At 45.4% G+C, this 18,013-nt stretch overlaps 1 protein-coding gene across 1 annotated transcript in view; it reads left to right on the forward strand.

The window, feature by feature from the left end:
• Positions 1–18,013, forward strand: part of ST8SIA1 (ST8 alpha-N-acetyl-neuraminide alpha-2,8-sialyltransferase 1) — a 128,610-nt gene that overhangs the window by 105,764 nt on the left and 4,833 nt on the right. Inside the window, exon 4 of the mRNA XM_068273035.1 lies at positions 9,920–10,012. Coding sequence (XP_068129136.1) covers positions 9,920–10,012 — 93 coding nt within the window. The remainder of the gene's footprint in view (positions 1–9,919; positions 10,013–18,013) is intronic.

The raw sequence follows: 18,013 nt of genomic DNA on the forward strand, positions 1-18,013 counted from the left end.
GCCGCTTCGGGGCAACCCGATGCGCCATTATCGCCGCACCTGTTGCGACGTTTAAGGGGCAGCAGTTGCGACTTTTTCGTCGCACCGCGCACTATTACAGGCACACAGTAGTGTGCGCACACTGAGCGGGGCTGTGCGCAAAGTAGCTCTGAGCGGCCATTCGTGCGGGGAGAGCTACTTAAGGGGCACTAAAGGCTTTTCACAGCGGCACTAACAGTTAGCGCCGCTTTGTGAATCAAGCCCTATATGTCTTTCACTGTATGGTTTAAAGAGGCGCCCTGGTGATTTAGAAAAGCGATTAAAAGCGAAAAAGGTTTGAGGTTGCAAATCTCAATGACGACAAATCTTTGTAAAAACTAAATATTTTATTGGTAGCACAGGCAACACGTTTCGCGGGTCTGAGCCCGCTTCCTCAGGCCAATAACAGTGCCAAGCCAAATAGAATGGTCATCTAAGGGAGCCTTAGGAGGACGCCCAAAAGGTTGCACCATCGTGCGCACTGGTTCAACGTTTTCAGCGCACCGCATGTGCCGTTTTGTGCGCACCGGTGCGACGTTAACGGCGCACCGCGCTGTGCGCGAAGTGTGAAATTTTTGCGCCATGTAGTTTTGCACGGCTTTTGCTGCGCGCAAAGCTACTTTGCATGCGCTAAGTGGCTTTTCACAAGGGCGCTAACATTTAGCGTCCTTTTGTGAATCAGGCCCTATATGTCTTTGATCCACATGCTTGTTCGGGGTCTGTGGCTAAAAGCATTAGAGGCAGATGATCAGCAGGATAGCCAGGTAATCTGCATTGTGTGAAGGGAAATAAATAGGTCAGTATGTTGCAGTAGGCATGATTGGATATGTCCAAAGCATGCACAAGCATTTTGGTAACATCTAGTGCAGTGATGGCTAACCTTGGCACTCCAGCTGTGACAAAACGACAAATCCCATCATGCCTCTGCCTCTCCCAGTTATGCTTAGAGTTGTCAGAGTATTGCAATGCCTCATGGGACTTGTAGTTCCACCACAGCTGGGAGTGCCAAGGTTAGCCATCACTGATCTAGTGTAAGGTAGGGTTCACGCTTATCAAATGCGGAAAACTTTACAGTTTTGAGGTTCAGTTTACGTTCGTTTGGAAATTTTTGTGCACCTTTTTTTTCCCGCAGCTAAGGTGATAAAATTATAATTTTTTTGTACGTAATCGATTTGATAAGCGATTTATGCCGCGCTTATATACTTTGTATTTGCGCTCAAAATGTTGCATGTCCTGTGATTGCGATTACCCCTAATCAGCTGAAGACGTCGCTCTAACCGAGCTGCCATGGGAAGAGGGGGGGGGGCAAAGCATGCTGGGGGATCTCACGGACTACGAGGGGCAAGAGGAAGCCCCAAGTAAGTTAATTTGGCCATTTATGATCACTGCGCGGTGGCGGGAGGGGGGAGGTGGTGGTGCTGTGGGCGGGGTGAGGTTAAAGGTTAAAGTTAGGCATCAGTAGTGGGAGGGTTCAGTGTGAGAATAGAATTAGGTTGCGTTGTAGTGGCACCTTGGTATTATTTACTGATATTTTAGTATGTTAATTAACGCTTTCAAAATGTAGAATATCTGTAAATTTATTGACGTTTTACTTGCCGTAATTGGGCGCCCAAATTTCCCCATGCCTCTTTTTTATGTACGCCTACCGAGATGGTGAAAGCAATTAAAGACCGTGCACCCTTAGTGCCTTTTGCCATGCTTCCGTACCCTGTGTCACAAGTACAATAAGTATTGTTCTATTGAACTAGGTATTCAATTCGAATTGTTATAATTGCACAAGCTCTTTAATAGAGAATAAATTAGTCAATAGTGCCAGACTTTCTTTGTCCTCGATTTCCACGCTTCAGCTGCCCCTTTGAGCGCATTGAGTAACCACTGGGAGTGTTACAAGACATCCCTGCATGCTTGTACATGGTAGTCCTCCCGTTGAGTCTCTCTGCCTGCCAGTTCTCCTTATCGTGTTGAGGCTTGGTGGGTTGAGGTCTTGGGTCATAGTCAACCTGTATAGCAATGACAGGTGGTGAAATTGATGATGGTGAAAGCAATTCAAGTTCTGGAGCAGAAGGACATGAGCAAACAAATGCCAATCACTACAGTCTATGCAGCTTTTGTCCTATACAATTACATAAACTGAGTCCATCGATTCTCCTAGAGAAACCGTGTTAAGCAATATTTGTGCCACAGTAATCCGGAGTAGAGTTGGGCCGAACCTCCGATTTTAGGTTCGCGAACCGGGTTCGCGAACTTTCGCGGAAGGTTCGGTTCGCGTTAAAGTTCGCGAACCGCAATAGACTTCAATGGGGATGCGAACTTTGAAAAAAAAAAAAATTATGCTGGCCACAAAAGTGATGGAAAAGATGTTTCAAGGGGTCTAACACCTGGAGGGGGGCATGGCGGAGTGGGATAGATGCCAAAAGTCCCCGGGAAAAATCTGGATTTGACGCAAAGCAGCGTTTTAAGGGCAGAAATCACATTGAATGCTAAATGACAGGCCTAAAGTGCTTTAAAACATCTTGCATGTGTATACATCAATCAGGTAGTGTAATTAAGGTACTGCTTCACACTGACACACCAAACTGTTCACTGAACAGAACAGGTATGCAGTGGCGGGTTCACTGAACAGGTATGCAGTGGCAGGATCAATGAACAGGTATGCAGTGGCAGGATCACTGAACAGGTACGCAGTGGCAGGATCACTGAACAGGTATGCAGTGGCAGGATCAATGAACAGGTATGCACTGGCAGGATCACTGAACAGGTATGCAGTGGCAGGATCAATGAACAGGTATGCAGTGGCAGGATCAATGAACAGGTATGCACTGGCAGGATCACTGAACAGGTATGCAGTGGCAGGATCAATGAACAGGTATGCAGTGGCAGGATCAATGAACAGGTATGCACTGGCAGGATCACTGAACAGGTATGCAGTGGCAGGATCAATGAACAGGTATGCAGTGGCAGGATCAATGAACAGGTATGCAGTGGCAGGATCAATGAACAGGTATGCACTGGCAGGATCACTGAACAGGTATGCAGTGGCAGGATCACAGTACAGGTATGCAGTGGGCTGAGGGCTCACTGAACAGAACAGGTATGCAGCCAGGAAGAAGTTAAGCCTAACTAATCTTTCCCTATGAGAGACTGCAGCAGCTCGCCCTACTCTCACTAATGCAGGCACACGAGTGGCCATAACGGCCGCCGCTGCCTGCCTTATATAAGGGGGGGTGGGGCTCCAGGGGCTAGTGTAGCCTAATTGGCTACACTGAGCCTGCTGACTGTGATGTAGAGGGTCAAAGTTGACCCTCAGGTGCATTATGGGGCGAACCGATTTTTTGCGAACTTTTGCCGCAAAACGTTCGCGTGCGACACCCGCACGCGAACCACCTAAGTTCGCGCGAACCACGTTCGCCGGCGAACCGTTCGGCCCAACTCTAATCCGGAGGTGTGTGTTGGCACGGCAGAGGGTTATGCTACTTTGGCCATGTTGTTTGGTGATATGGTGATACCACTCCCCGGTGTTGTGACTAGACGCGATCGTGACCTTATAACGGAATTACGATTGCGTCCTCAACTGTTCCACCTCCGTCTCAGATATAAATGAGGCAGGAGACTTCATGAAGCCATAACACCCTCTGCAGGACACTATTTGGACTGTAAACCTGTCATGACAATAAAATATAGGGATGGCAATGGCATAGCTCCCAACTCTCCCTCTTTGGGAACCCTGTCCCTCTTTCTCTGTTTCTTCCTCATTTGTCCCTCTTTTAGGACTCATGTACAGATCTATGTAAATGAAGTATATGTATTTTTCTACAGATAAAATGTGTTTGACTTTAAACTTTATTCCCATCCTTTAAAGAGAGTCTGAAGCCAAAAAAACAAACCTGTTTTTACTGCCCAGTTATGTTGAGCCATAAGATCCTAGCTGAAACGCTGCATTCCCATGGCAGACAGATGTATTTATATCCCAGAAATCCCCGGGGTGAAATTCAGGGCTCCTTCCTGTTTCCGTGGAATTCATTCTTCTTAACATTTTAAAATAAGAAATATATCAATTTAAAGAGAGTCTGAAGCCCCCAAAAAACTGTTTTTACTGCCCAGTTATGTTAAGCCTTAGGATTCTGGCTGAAACACCACATCCCTGCGGCAGAACGAAAAAACCCCGGGGCAAAATTCCACGACTTTCCAGGTCGAGGATTTTGCTGACCGGGGGAGGCAGAGCTTTGCACTGTAGCTCTGCTTCTGCTCACGTCAATCCCCACTGATTGCCGCCTCTCCCTGCCCTCTCAGTGATAGGAGACTGAGTGGGATGGGGAGAGGCGGCTATCAGCGGGGATTGACGCGAGTAAAGGCAGAGCTATTGCACTTTTGGACGTTTTATGCGTAAGTTTTTACACATACGAGCGGTTTTTACACATGCGCAGGACAGAGAGGCGGACGTGAGGCAGATACTCTTCTTTATACTGTAATGTCATAGCAGTTCCCTATCAGGTCTGCAGCACAGCTGAGCGTACCCATTGGCCAGACACATTTAGGCTGCTTTCACAGTGGGACGTTAAAGTCCCACATTACAGCAGCCTGTAACGCAGCCCAACTCACAGTAATGAAAAATCAATGTGCTGTTCAGAGTGCCCACGTTGCGTTACATTGTAATGCTACACATTGAATGAAAGTGCAGCATGCTGTGCGTTATACTGGGCTTTAGCTGCGTTAGGATGCTTGCACATGCTCAGTGACTAGCCACATGGCTAATTAATATTCACTGCACTGTGGTGACTTAACCTGGACTCTTAGTGTTGTCCGAATCATAAATGAATTGTTCATTTGATTCGGATCTTCATAATGAATGATTTGGTTCACAGTGGATGTCTGTCTGGAAGAAACAAGAACATACAGAATGTACAGTGCAGGGAAAGTCGTGTCCTGCTAGTCATTTCACCCCCAGTCTGCTTCCCTAGTAAAATGATTCAAATGATTCGGTTCAAAGATCCGGGTCTTTTCAATGATCCGATTTGAATCATCCAAATCCTTAAAAAGATCCGGACTTCCCATCACTATCCTGGAGGGGCTGTTCTATCAGTATAGATAGAACGAAAACAGTGCACCAAGAGCTGCATAATGCGGCTCAATCTGACGTCCAACTTCAACACCACCATGTGTTGCGTTAGGGGCACGTTATGCGATCTTAACGTCCCCTAAAACGTAACGTCTTGATGTGAAAGAGGCCTTAAACTCATTGGTTAATCGTCTCTGTATTTGCTATTTAAGAGGTGTTTTCCCTCTCACTTTGTACAGTATATGGCTTCAGGCTTTGAAGAAGAGCATTTAAGCTTGAAACAGCGGGCTGTTGCCGACATAGCCATTTTTACTGCTGACATGTCATTTTAATGACTTCCTAATAAAGAGCTTTATTTACTGAAGGTGGTACCAGCTTCGTGGAATTCATATTGATCTGCTACTGGTACAGTGGCTAAAACCTGTGGCACACCGCATGTCCTTTTGCATGGGTTCTTCCCCTCAGTAGCTGTGCTGTCTGTGAACCTCGTTGCATTGTGGAAAATAACTGTTTACAGCTTTTTCCAACTGCCAAAAAAGTGAGCAGCAGCTACTTCCAGTGACATCACCTGCCAGCAGTAAAAAATGTCACCATGTGATAAATGTCAGAATGTAAATCAGGGAGAGGAAAGATTTTACAATGGGCAAACACTGACTAAATCAGTTATACATAATTATTGTAAGAATGAAGCACTTTTTTATTACATCATTTTCACTGGAGTTCCTCTTTAAAGCAGCAGTGGCCCTAATTGCAAAAAATATCCTGGTCACTAGGGGGGTGTAAGCCTTTGGTCCTCAAGTGGTTAAAGTGAACCTCCTGGCCACAATAGCAGCATAGGGGGCGATATTTTGGCTGGGAACGCGAAGAATCACTCGCGTTCCCATGCCTGTCGGGTCCTGACGGCGAAACCGGAAGTGTTTGCCTGCGGGGACGGGAGGATCAGAGAGACATGGCGAGGGCACCGATCAGCTGCAGGGGGCTGAGGGAAGCCCCAGGTGAGTAAAACTAATTTTTTTTCATGACTTAAGTGCCTCTTTAAAGACACAGTGTCCAGATCTGCTGTTTATTACATGTGCTATGTTTATTCTCTTTTAATTGATAAAATGTGCCCAGTAATTTATTGGTCATAATGTGTATGACTGATATGTTGTATATATGCCACAATAAAAAGATTTATAAAAAAAAACAGATCTGCAGTATCGAATCTAGCACAGGCTGATCTGAATTACACCATCTGCCCTATACTATGCAAAACAGAAATCTGCCTTCTTAAAGGACAACTGAAGTGATAAATATATGGAGGCTTCCATATTTATTTCCTTTTTAAACAATACCGGTTGCCTGCCAGCTCTGCTGATCTATTTGGCTGCAGTAATGTATGAAAAACACCAGAAACAAACATGCAACTAATCTTGTCAGATCTGACAATAGTGTCAAAAACACCTGATCTGCTGCATGCCTGTTCAGGGTCTGTGGCTGAAAGTATTAGAGGCAGAGGATCAGCAGGAAAGTTGGGCAACTGGTATTGCTTAAAAGGAAATAAATATGGCAGCCTCCATATCCCTCTTACTTCAGTCATCCTTTAAAAAAGAAGGTATTTGCGATTATTCAGGTTGGAGTGAGCATATGATGTCTCCCACGATGCATCAGTGCTGAATATGCAAATCATCCTTTGTTGTCCCTGTAAGCTAACCACACCTACAGAACCGCTGGAATGAAATGATGAGTCCGCTTCTTAATATTATAGAGCCAAACTAATCCAACATGCATACAGACTGTTTCAGATCGATCCTCATCAGTGCGTGGCATGGATTAATATGGCTCTATGGCGTGGGATTTGAAAAACACCCAGAGTTACAGAGCACCCAGCAAGCTCCTGCTGAGCCAGAACCAGGGCTGTGGAGTCGGTACAAAAATCACCCCACTCCAACTCCGACTCCTCAGTTTATGAAACCACCAACTCCAACTTCGACTCCAGATGCCCAAAATGGCTCCGACTGCTCGACTCCAACTCTCTAAGTGTAACTGTCGGGCATAAAATCAAAAATCAATTCTTTATTTTTATCTTGTAAACAAGTAATAAGGTTGCTAACCAGGCAATCCAAAAAGTTAAAATCTCTATTACTTTTCCTGTTTATAAATGATCATTCCCCAGTTTACCTGACTCTTATTTGGTACGTTGCCACACAAAGGAAGGTGCAGGGCATGCTGGGTTGTCTTTTTTTTTTTTGCTTCTTTATTTCCCCTCAGACTTAACTAAGGTACAGAAGAAGAAAAAAAGGACAACCCAGCATGCCCTGCAACTTCCTTTTTGCGGCAGCGTACCAAATAAGAGTCAGGTAATCTGGGGAATGATCATTTATAAACAGGAAAAGTAATAGAGATTTTAACTTTTTGGATTGCCTGATTATTATTATTATTTAGTATTTATATAGCGCCGACATCTTCCGCAGCGCTGTACAGAGTATATATAGTCTTGTCATTAACTGTCCCTCGGAGGAGCGCACAATCTAGTCCCTACCATAGTCAAATGTCTATATCGTGTAGTGTATGTATTGTAGTCTAGGGCCAATTTTAGGGGGAAGCCAATTAACTTATCTGTATGTTTTTGGGATGTGGGAGGAAACCGGAGTACCTGGAGGAAACCCACACAGACACAGGGAGAACATACAAACTCCTTGCAGATGTTGACCTGGCTGGGATTCGACCGGGGACCCAGCGCTGCAAGGCGAGAGCGTTGACCACTACGCCACAGTGCTGCCCTTATTACTTATTACTTGTTTACCAGATAAAAATAAAGAATTGATTTTTTATTTTATGGCCGACAATTACACTTTAGTCTAATACTTACCAGGGCTGTGAATTTTGTATATAAATCATCCGACTCCTGACTCCGACTCCTCAGTTTATGAAACCACTGACTCCGACTCCAGGTACCCAAAATGTCTTCGACTCATCGACTCCGACTCCACAGCCCTGACCAGAACTTCTAGGCGTGTGTAAATGGCTGAAATAGATTATCAAGCCTCCTTACTGCAAGGAGACCTTCAGTTTCATATAGTGATGTGGTAGCTAGTCTCCAGGTCCCCATATAGGACATATATCTTATGATAGGTGCAGCACTCATAGTTGTCTGTTTCCACTAAACGCTGTGACAGGCCACATACGTTGGCAGGCATGGCAGGGCCTACTGTGCACTAGGATACCGGAGCAGTCATAAAATACACTATAGTGGTAAGTGCAGCTCTGCCATCCATTGGCTGGCTCAGTAGGTTTGTAGCATAGCTTTCCTAAGATGTCATATTTCCTTCTTGAACCGCATTAGAGCCATACTTTGGTGTCAATTCTTCAAGCATGACCACATTCGGTAATGCTGAAAACAGCTAATTTTACCGAGCACTTAGGAAAATGTCAATTCATCAAGCCTGTTACGGCATGAAAAGCTGGAATTACCGAGCAGTGAGGTAAATTACCGACTTGTGTGGTAAACACCTCAACAAATGTTAGTAAATGTCAATTCATCAAGGTTACAGCATGCGGTAAAACACAGTTCCATTCCCAGCAGTTCTCCTCTATCGGAATCAGTGAGGGAGTCACGGGACTCACAGAAGCAGAGACGATTACCTGTGACTGACTGGAGCAGAAGCCAATAGAAACAGCCCCTTTCTCCTGAAAGTCCAGATGATGCATTTTGATAGGACCTGCAGGCTTCTTCGGCGGGTCTAGCTTTTCTACCCCCAGGCAGCCAGCAGAGAGATCACGGAACAAAAGAGGCTTCCCCTGTCTCTCTTCGGCAGTTTAATATCTTAGGTTCCTGTTTGAAGATGCAGAGGAGCTAGTGTTGAAATCACATAAGCAAGCCATGTGTAAAGTCTCCTGGAGGTTCATCTAAGCTGTGGCAATTCATTAAAATGTTAAGAAAGACTAGTGGACAGACCGTTAGAGGGAGCAGATGCAGTATAACAAATAGTATAACAAAACGTACATCTAAAGGGATGTTGGGATGCCTCTTACTATTGTAATGCTGTCTCTGCACACAATCTTCTGCCGTTACTGACAATTGGCTTCTGTAAATGATGGCGTTTTTAAGCGCTGGGGATTTTTCAAAATCGCCCTGAAAGCGCTTATATCATGCTTTCCTATGCGCTAGTTCAGATTCGCTTTTCGATCTGAAAAGCGATGCATGGACCATTTTCGGGGCGATTTTGTGATAATGGGAGGTATAGGAAAAGTGCAAAGAGCTGGAAAAAGCGCTTTTATCAGTGATTTTCTAAGCGTTTTTTCCCGTCTATTTAAATGTGAAGTGTTTCCAGGATTTTTAGGTCCTTTTCCCTTTAAAAATAATGCCTAGGACACACAGAAATCGCACAACGCCCCAACGCACAGAAATCACCAGGAATCGCAAAAAGAAGCGTAAAAAAAAGCCCAACGCTAACGCAATCGGAACGTAATGTGAACAAGGCCATACCGAACTTCTACTGCACCTGTGAAAATATTGATGAATTAGCACAGTAAAGTCTAAAATACCGAATGTGGTGTTTCCCGACTTTTTTTTTTTTAATATCGAACAGCCTTTGATGAATTGACGCCTTGGTGTTCTATAAGTGACGGAGGACACTAATCAGCACTGGCCAATGGCCATTGATGATCAGTCCAGCCTCAAGTGATGGGCCTCTTGTGGACTCCCATCAGTGAGATCTGCCCTCCATCATCCCAGACCTTTTACACAGATATCTGTTCCAGCCTTTCCTAAGTATTCACACTGGTTGCCATTAGTAACACTCTGTATTTGTGCTGCTGCCTTATTGGATAATCCTGTGATATAAAATAATCTCCTTTCCACAGGTGTAATCTTCCACCCCTGACCAGTGACTTCAGAACCGATGTGGGAACCAAGACACATCTGGTGACCGCCAATCCCTCCATCATTGATAAGAGGTAAAGATCATGTTGTATGGGCGGAGCATCAAGTTTTCTATTATTTTTTATTAATATTTATAGAGCACTAATGTTCACTGTAAACAAATGTGTTTTTTAGTCTATCTATACAAGTGCATGAATAGGAGATAATCAGTGATCCAGGTAGGTTTAGTACCTACCTTTAGTAAGGTGAACTTTGTCACAAGATATTATTGATATTTAAAATATTGGTAATATCGTCACACTCTCCCTTCCTAACACCAACCTCTGCCTCCATCCTTAACACTAATAAACTGTATCTACCCATGCCAAACACTAACCTCCCTCCCCATGCCTAACACTAACCTCCCTCCCTTGCCCAGCACTAACCTGCCTCCCAATCCTATCACTAACACTAATCTCCTTCCCCATGCCTAAAATTAACCTCCCTCCCCATGCCTAACACTAGTCTCCCTCCCCATGCTGAATATTAATCTCCCTCCCCACGCCTAACACTAGTCTCCCTCCCCATGCTGAATATTAATCTCCCTCCCCATGCCTAACACTAGTCTCCCTCCCCATGCTGAATATTAACCTCCCTCCCCACGCCTAACACTAGTCTCCCTCCCCATGCTGAATATTAATCTCCCTCCCCACGCCTAACACTAGTCTCCCTCCCCATGCCAAATATTAACCTCCCTCCCCATGCCTAACACTAGCCTCCCCCATTACCTTATAGCTTATCGCTATCTTTTGGGTCTAAGATATATTATAGCCAAACTGCATTCGTATACCTTTACACTAAACTTTCGCTCCTTCTGTTACACTGTAGTTGAACTCCTATCCAATCCATGTACTACCCTACAGCTGTATGACTTTGACTACATTGTAGCCAAACTCCTAACCATTCCATGCACTTGGCTGTATATCATAGCTTACCAGCCGCACCAAGATGAAGTACCTGGCTCCTCCTAGCCACAAATTTGCAATGTGGTCTATGGAGGCGCTGAGTACTGACTAGCACCGCCGCGCCAAAACTACCTGCTTTATGGCAGAACTTGTCAGATCACTTTGGCAGCTAAACAGCATGTTTGTTACCACACTAATCTAGCATTAGATGCCTCTTCCCACACTCTGAACACAGAAAACATGACCACCTTTATGAGGCCTTGAGAGTATAATTTGCCTAATTTTCAACAATTGTCAAAAATGCAGCAGTAGTCCTGGTACACACCATGCAACTTCCATCATGTCGGTGAATCAACACAATCATTTTTGACATGGAACGATTTTGTGCATTGATAATCTGAAAATATACCCTGTTCTCGATCAGGAACAGAGTGGATACGATGGAAATTATCGATCTGATAGGAAATTGCATGGTGTGTACCAGACATAAGAGCACAGAAAGAAAGGCTCTAGCAATACAAAGAAAACAAAAGCGCACATACAGTATACTTAAAGTGCACCTGAACGGAGAGTGATATGGAGGCTGCCATATTTATTTCCATTTAAACAATGCAGATTGCCTGGCTGTCCTGCTGAGCTTCTGCATCCAGATCAGGTGTTTGAAGTCTGACTCAATTAGCTGGATGCTTGTTTCAGGTATTATTTAAAAGGAAATAAATATGGCAGCCGCCATATCATTTTCAGATCAGGTGTACTTTAACCTTCTTGCCGGTTATCCCGAGCTCAGCCCGGGGTAACCTGCGCAGAAGGATTTCTCCGGCCCGCTGGGCCGATTTTCAAAAAAATTTTTTTACTGCACGCAACTAGCACTTTGCTGGCTGCGTGCATATTCCGATCGCCGCCGCTACCCGCCGTCATAAATGGAAGGAATTGTTGTAAGAAGAAAATGGTGAGCTTCTAAGAGGAACTGACGGTGAGGTGTAAGTATGTAATATTAATTTGCAGGTACATCATTTGCTTATTTTAAATAATTTTACTCGGTTCAAGTTCCCTTTAAAGAGCAACTGAATACTAAAAAAAAAAATTTAAAAAAAAAGTGTTTTACTTACCTGGGGCTTCTGCCAGCCACTTGCAGCCTTCCTGTCCCGCGTCCATCCTCCACGATCCTCTGTTCTCCTGCCGCCAGCGAGTTTCGTTACTATCGACTTGTGAGTCGACGACAACTGCGCCTGCACGCCTCAAGCCACGCGTATCTTTCTTCACGTTCCCACTCGCAATACCGTCCTGGGCTAATAGCAGGACGCTATTGCGGACAGGAACGAGAAGAAAGATACATGTGGCTCGGGGCCCGCAGGCGCAGTTGCCGTCGACACACAAGTCAACGGTAACAAAACTAGCTGGTGGCAGGAGAACAGAGGATCGTGGAGGACGGGCGCGGGACAGGAAGGCTGCAAGGGGCCAGGTAAATGAAACACTTTGGTTTTTTTTCTAGTATTCAGTTCCTCTTTAAGTAGCTACTCGCAATCAAATTCCTTAAATTATTAAGAAACTAAATCTCATGACAGAGGATGTGGCTCTGAAAGAGAGCTTTTCATAGCCCGCTGATCTGGCAACCACATAACCTCAGATACAGTCTGGTTAACAGGAAGCTTCATGACACAACCTTATCAGGGGAAATAAACCATACAACAGGAAACACTACAGACTGTGCAACAACATTAACCAATCTGGTGCCCCCAAATGCCACAGGGACCTTTATAATTAATCAGCATGGTAGTATACCTCATACAATGCAAAGTTATTATTTTTGTATTATTATTTAGTATTTCTATAGCGCCAATATCTTCCGCTGCGCTGTGCAAAGGATATAGTCTTGTCATTAACTGTCCATCGGAGGGGCTCACAATCTAATCTCTATCAATGTCATGTGTCCAGGGTCGGTTCTAGACTTTCTGCCGCCTAAGGCAAACTTTAGGATGCGCCACCCCTCTCCCTAATGATCGCACAGCACCCGCCAGAGGAAAGGGAGCAACTGTTTGCCGGAGGGGGCCTGATTTCTCTCCTCCCTCTCCTAGGGTCGCCCTCCGGTGCTCTCCTCTCCCTCCATGCAATACAGCAGCGGCAGCATAAAGGCACTTATGTCCAGCCGTCAGCGGGTCTCCCTGTGATCTGCCCTCCATAGCCGCTTCTTCTCTATTTTCTGCAGCAGAAACAGGTAGTAGACAAGCAGCTGCTATGGAGGGCAGATCTCAGGGAGACCCAGCGGCTGCAGGCACATCACAAGGGAGACCTGCCTCCAGTGGCTGGACGTAGGTGCCTTTACGCTGCGCTGCTGTTCTGCATGGGGGGGGGGGGGGGGGGAGGAAAGCCCCAGAGAGGGATCCTAAAAGAGGGAGGAGAGCAATCAGGCCCCCTCCGGCGAACAGCTGTCCCCCCCTTTCCTCTGGTGGGTGCTGTGCCATCATTAGGGAGAGGGGCGAAGCCTCAGCCTCAAGTTTTCCTCAGGCTGCAAAAAGGGAGGGGGGGGGGGGGGGGCGGCAGGATGCTTTTCTCATATAGCCTATAAATGAAACGCCTCTGCCACCGGCACCAGCCAGACCTTCGAAGTGGACACTACGCTGTCTACTACTGCTGGCCTTCCATGGTCCGGCATCAACTGGGAACCTAACCTTAGGGGAAAGCCAGTTAAAGCAGGCCTGAACTCAGAACTTCCTCTCTGCTCTAAAATGATACACACCAGCATAATAACCTTTAAGGTGGCAATACACTTATGGATTTGCAGCAGATTTGACCATCAGATAGATTCCTGTCAGATGTCTGTCAAGACGAATCTGACAGGAAGCTATCTGATCTGTGCCACACACTAGGAACAGATTTCCAATAGATTTCAGAATGAAATCTATTGGAAATCGATCTAAATGCATTATTGGACCATTAGATCCAATGCAACTCTATGGGCCTCTATGCCAGCAGCAGATCGACCTAGATTTTCCATCCTGTCAGATCAAATCAATCGAAATCTACTGCAAATCGATCAGCTAAGTCGATAGAATCGATTTCCGATCGAATCGATCAGTGACTGAAATTGATCAGTGTATGGGCCCCTTTAAAGAAAAACATTTCTTTGTTGCAGCTGATACAAATCCTGCAATAAATCTGCAGTGTGTCTACTTCCTGTTTTTATGGAAGCAGACATATTGTTAACATCCTGTGTTTGCATATTAGCTGCTCTGCTGAGTAAACTGAGATCAAATTACAACTTGTGATTAGTCACAGATGAGGGGGAATTAGAGAGGATAAACTCTTTAAAGGGGAACTGAAGTAAGAGGTATACGGAGGCTGCCATATTTATTTCCTTTTAATCAATACCAGTTGCCTGGCAGCCCTGCTGGTCTATTTCTCTGCAGTAGTATCTGAATAACACCAGAAACAAGCATGTCGCTAGTCTTGTCAGATCTGACTTTAAAGTCTGAAACACCTGATCTGCTGCATGCTTGTTCAGGGGCTGTGGCTAATAGTATTAGAGGCTGAGGATCAGTAAGGCTGCCAGGCAACTGGTATTGCTTAAAAGGTAATAAACATGGCAGTCTCCATATACCTCTCTCTTCAGTTCCCCTTTAAATACATACAGGGTGCATTTCTCTATGTTTTCTTTATGTCCTGTGCAAGAGTTCAGGTCCACTTTAAGTTATCTGTATGATTTTGAGATGTGGGAGGAAACCAGAGTGCCTGGAGGAAACTTATGCAGATACAGGGAGAGTATTATTATTTAGTATGTATATAGCGTTGACATCTTCCGCAGCGCTGTACAGAGTATATTGTCTTGTCACTGTGGACATTAAAGTGGGGAAACATCATCAGAAAAATGAATTTGCATTCCATTAAAAACAGCATAGGGAAGATGCCCACTATACCAAGTCTGCCATCATTTTTCATAGTTTTGAATGCTGTGATTCTCAAAGCAGACCTGAACTCAGAACTTCCCCTCTGGTCTAAAAAGATGCTCAATAGCATAATAACCTTTAAGGAAAAACATACAAATCCTGCAATAAATGCATTGTCTACTTCCTGCTTTTATGGAAGCAGACATGTTGTTAACATCCTGTGCTTTCAAATTAGCCACTCTGCCGTGGCAGATGAGATTCCTGAGCTCATACAGCTGAGCGATCAAACTACAACTTGTGAGTAGACACAGATGACTCATATGCAAATAACTTTTTCTCCTGAGTTTTCTCCTAGGTGTTTTTTTTTGTTTGTTTGTTTGTTTTTTACACCTTGCAAATAAAATGCTTTTTAAACCACCAACAAGCAAGAAAATACAGTAATTTTGATAGTACTTTTTCATTGGCTTTTTAGTACTTTTTCATTTGCAAAGTGCTGAAAAGTTAATTTAAAAAGAAGTTGAAAAATGATCTCCAAGGAGAAAACACAGGAGGGAAAGTGAATTGCATCTGGGCCAGATGAGGGGGAATTTGACAGGCTAAACTCTCTAAATACATACAGGTTGGATTTCTCTATGCTTTCATTCTGTCCTGTGCAAGAGTTCAGGTCCAATTTAGGCCCTGTTCACATTGCACTTGGCTAACGTCTCCGTCCGCGTTGGGCTGTTTTTGAGGCGTCTCTTTTTTTCGATTCCCGGCGCTTAGGTGGGCGATTCGTTTTTGTGCTTAGCGGTTTTCTAAGCGTTTTTTTTCCAAGCGGTTTTGTAATACACTCCCTGACACAAGTCAAGAAGTGAACTCTTTGACCCGGAAAAGAATACATACAATGTATTTATTCTTAAAAATGCGAACGCAATCGCCACACAAGGCGATTTTGTGAGCGTTTTGCGTTTCCCCTATACTTTCCATTGAGGTACAGGCAGCTAGCCGCACAGCGCATTTTTAAAAAGCGCATGCGGCTGAAAAAAAGTCAAAACCCCTGCAGTGTGAACAAGCCCTAAAAGAGACTCAGAGATGAGTCTCAGTACAGTTTTTTTATTTACCCGGGGCTTCCTCCAGCCCTATAAGCATGGCTGTGTCCTCCTACGATGTCCTGTCCAGCCACGGTGAGCCTCGGTAAGCGGCTCATTGACTAAGCCGCTTACCCGGGGGTTGACTACGGGAGAACGGCGGCGCTGAGGAGGAGGGCGAGGGGCACATCCATGCTTATGGGGCTGGAGGAAGCCCCGGGTAAGTAAAAAACTGCAGTGAGACTCTGAGGATGTGGAGGTGGCTGTGGATCAGTGCAGGACCATAATTCCCTTGGATTCAGGATGATAATCTTTGTTTAATACAAGGCAAACATGACTTAATGAACGTAAAACTCCTTTAACAAACTCATCTTACTGCAAATAGAAAGATTATCGCTTACAGCACTCAACCTTTTTTCTTTTTTTAAGTGTTAAAACAAAACATTTCCCACAGTGTGTAAAAGAAGAAAGGACATTCACTAGTGTGATCTTTGGGGTGGGTATGATTTCCTAAGTATAATCATTCCCACACTCTGAACATGATACGCATCACTCTGTGTGACCTCACTGACGTCGAAAAGGTTTTAATTTTTAGTGATTGTTGCTCTGACTTTGAATGTGAAATAGTCTCTCACTTGTGTAACTTTTCTCTAATGTCTGTGAAGGTCTCCTTTCTTTGTCAATCCTTTGCCTTGGCAAACATTTTCCCACACCCAGAACTTTAAGTGTACGTGAGATGTGAATAATGGGTGTATTTATACTTACCTGGGACCTTCTCCAGTCCCATGAGGTGCATGGACCAGTCCAGTCGAGCACTTCAGCACATGCCCAGTTGTGCGCGCACCCCTGCTGCTCTCCCTTGTCCAGGAAAGTACAGCGGAGAATGCTCCCGGGAGTGCGATGAGGATGTGGCCACAGCTGAGCCACAAATGCGCAGAAGGGCGCGGCCGCCCAGATTACCGAGGGGGATAGCAAAAGAAAGGAGAGGACTGCGAGGGAGCCCATGCACCTCATGGGACTGGAGGAAGCCCCAGGTAAGTATAAATACACCCACTGTTCACATCTCAGGTTTCCTTTAACGTGTACTTGAACTGAAGTCCTCGAACTGAAGCCCTTGTACAATTCCAGTACTTACCTAAGCTCCCCTCAGCATTCTCTGGTCCCCCGTCACTAAGTGGGGACCCTCCAAAGATTACCGACAAGGGATTGCCGGTAACCTGATCAGGGCCGTGCTCCTCTTCAAGCACGTGAGCGGCCGTACTGTGCCTGTGTGAATACGGGTGCACCTGCACGGTAAGCTGGAGCCGCTTGTACTCGAGCAGCTCCGTGGTACTGCGCAGGTTCGGCTGTGCTCGCGCAGCTGCAGCATGGCCGTGCCCGTGACAGCATAGGAGGGTTCAGGCAAGCGCCAGAGGACAACAAGGGAAGCTTCCCTCTCCTTAGGTATTTGTTTATAAACTTCTTAAACCTTTCTGGCGGAAACCCCCGAGTCAGGGTAGGAAAAATCCAACCAGGAGAGCAATCCCGAGCCTGATTTGGGGTACCTGCCGGGAGGTATAGGGAGACAGTGGAAGCGTGGCCGTGTTTCAGCTCACCTCCCCCAGGATCCAGACGTCGGCAGCCATTCTACTTCTGGTCCACGGTGGCAATAGATCCCTCGGGTGAGATCGCGATTTGTCGTAATGATGACAGACAGAGATCTCACTATAGGGTTACAGCACCACGCAGAGGACAGGAGAATTGCACAGCTGGATCCCAGAAAGATGATTAAAGCGGTATAAAACCCTGACATAATCTATATATATATAAAATCCAGTGTGTGTGTGTGTGTGTGTGTGTGTGTGTGTGTGTGTGTGTGTGTGTGTGTGTGTGTGTGTGTGTGTGTGTGTGTGTGTGTGTGTGTGTGTGTGTGTGTGTGTGTGTGTGTGTGTGTGTGTGTGTGTGTGTGTCGCGATCACTCTAAAACGGCTTGACCGATTTGAACGAAACTTGGTATACAGATCCCTTACTACCTGGAATGATATGTTCTGGGGGTCTTGCGTCCCCTCTGCACACCTGGGCGGAGCTACAGACAGCAAATCAGATTTCACCCATTCATGTCAATGGAAAAAATGTAAAAGGCTGCCATTCTCACAGTAATCAAGCCAGAGTCCCCACACTTGGCACAGTTGGTCACTTGG

Source organism: Hyperolius riggenbachi, chromosome 3, assembly GCF_040937935.1.
Source record: "Hyperolius riggenbachi isolate aHypRig1 chromosome 3, aHypRig1.pri, whole genome shotgun sequence".
Classification (NCBI taxonomy): domain Eukaryota; kingdom Metazoa; phylum Chordata; class Amphibia; order Anura; family Hyperoliidae; genus Hyperolius; species Hyperolius riggenbachi.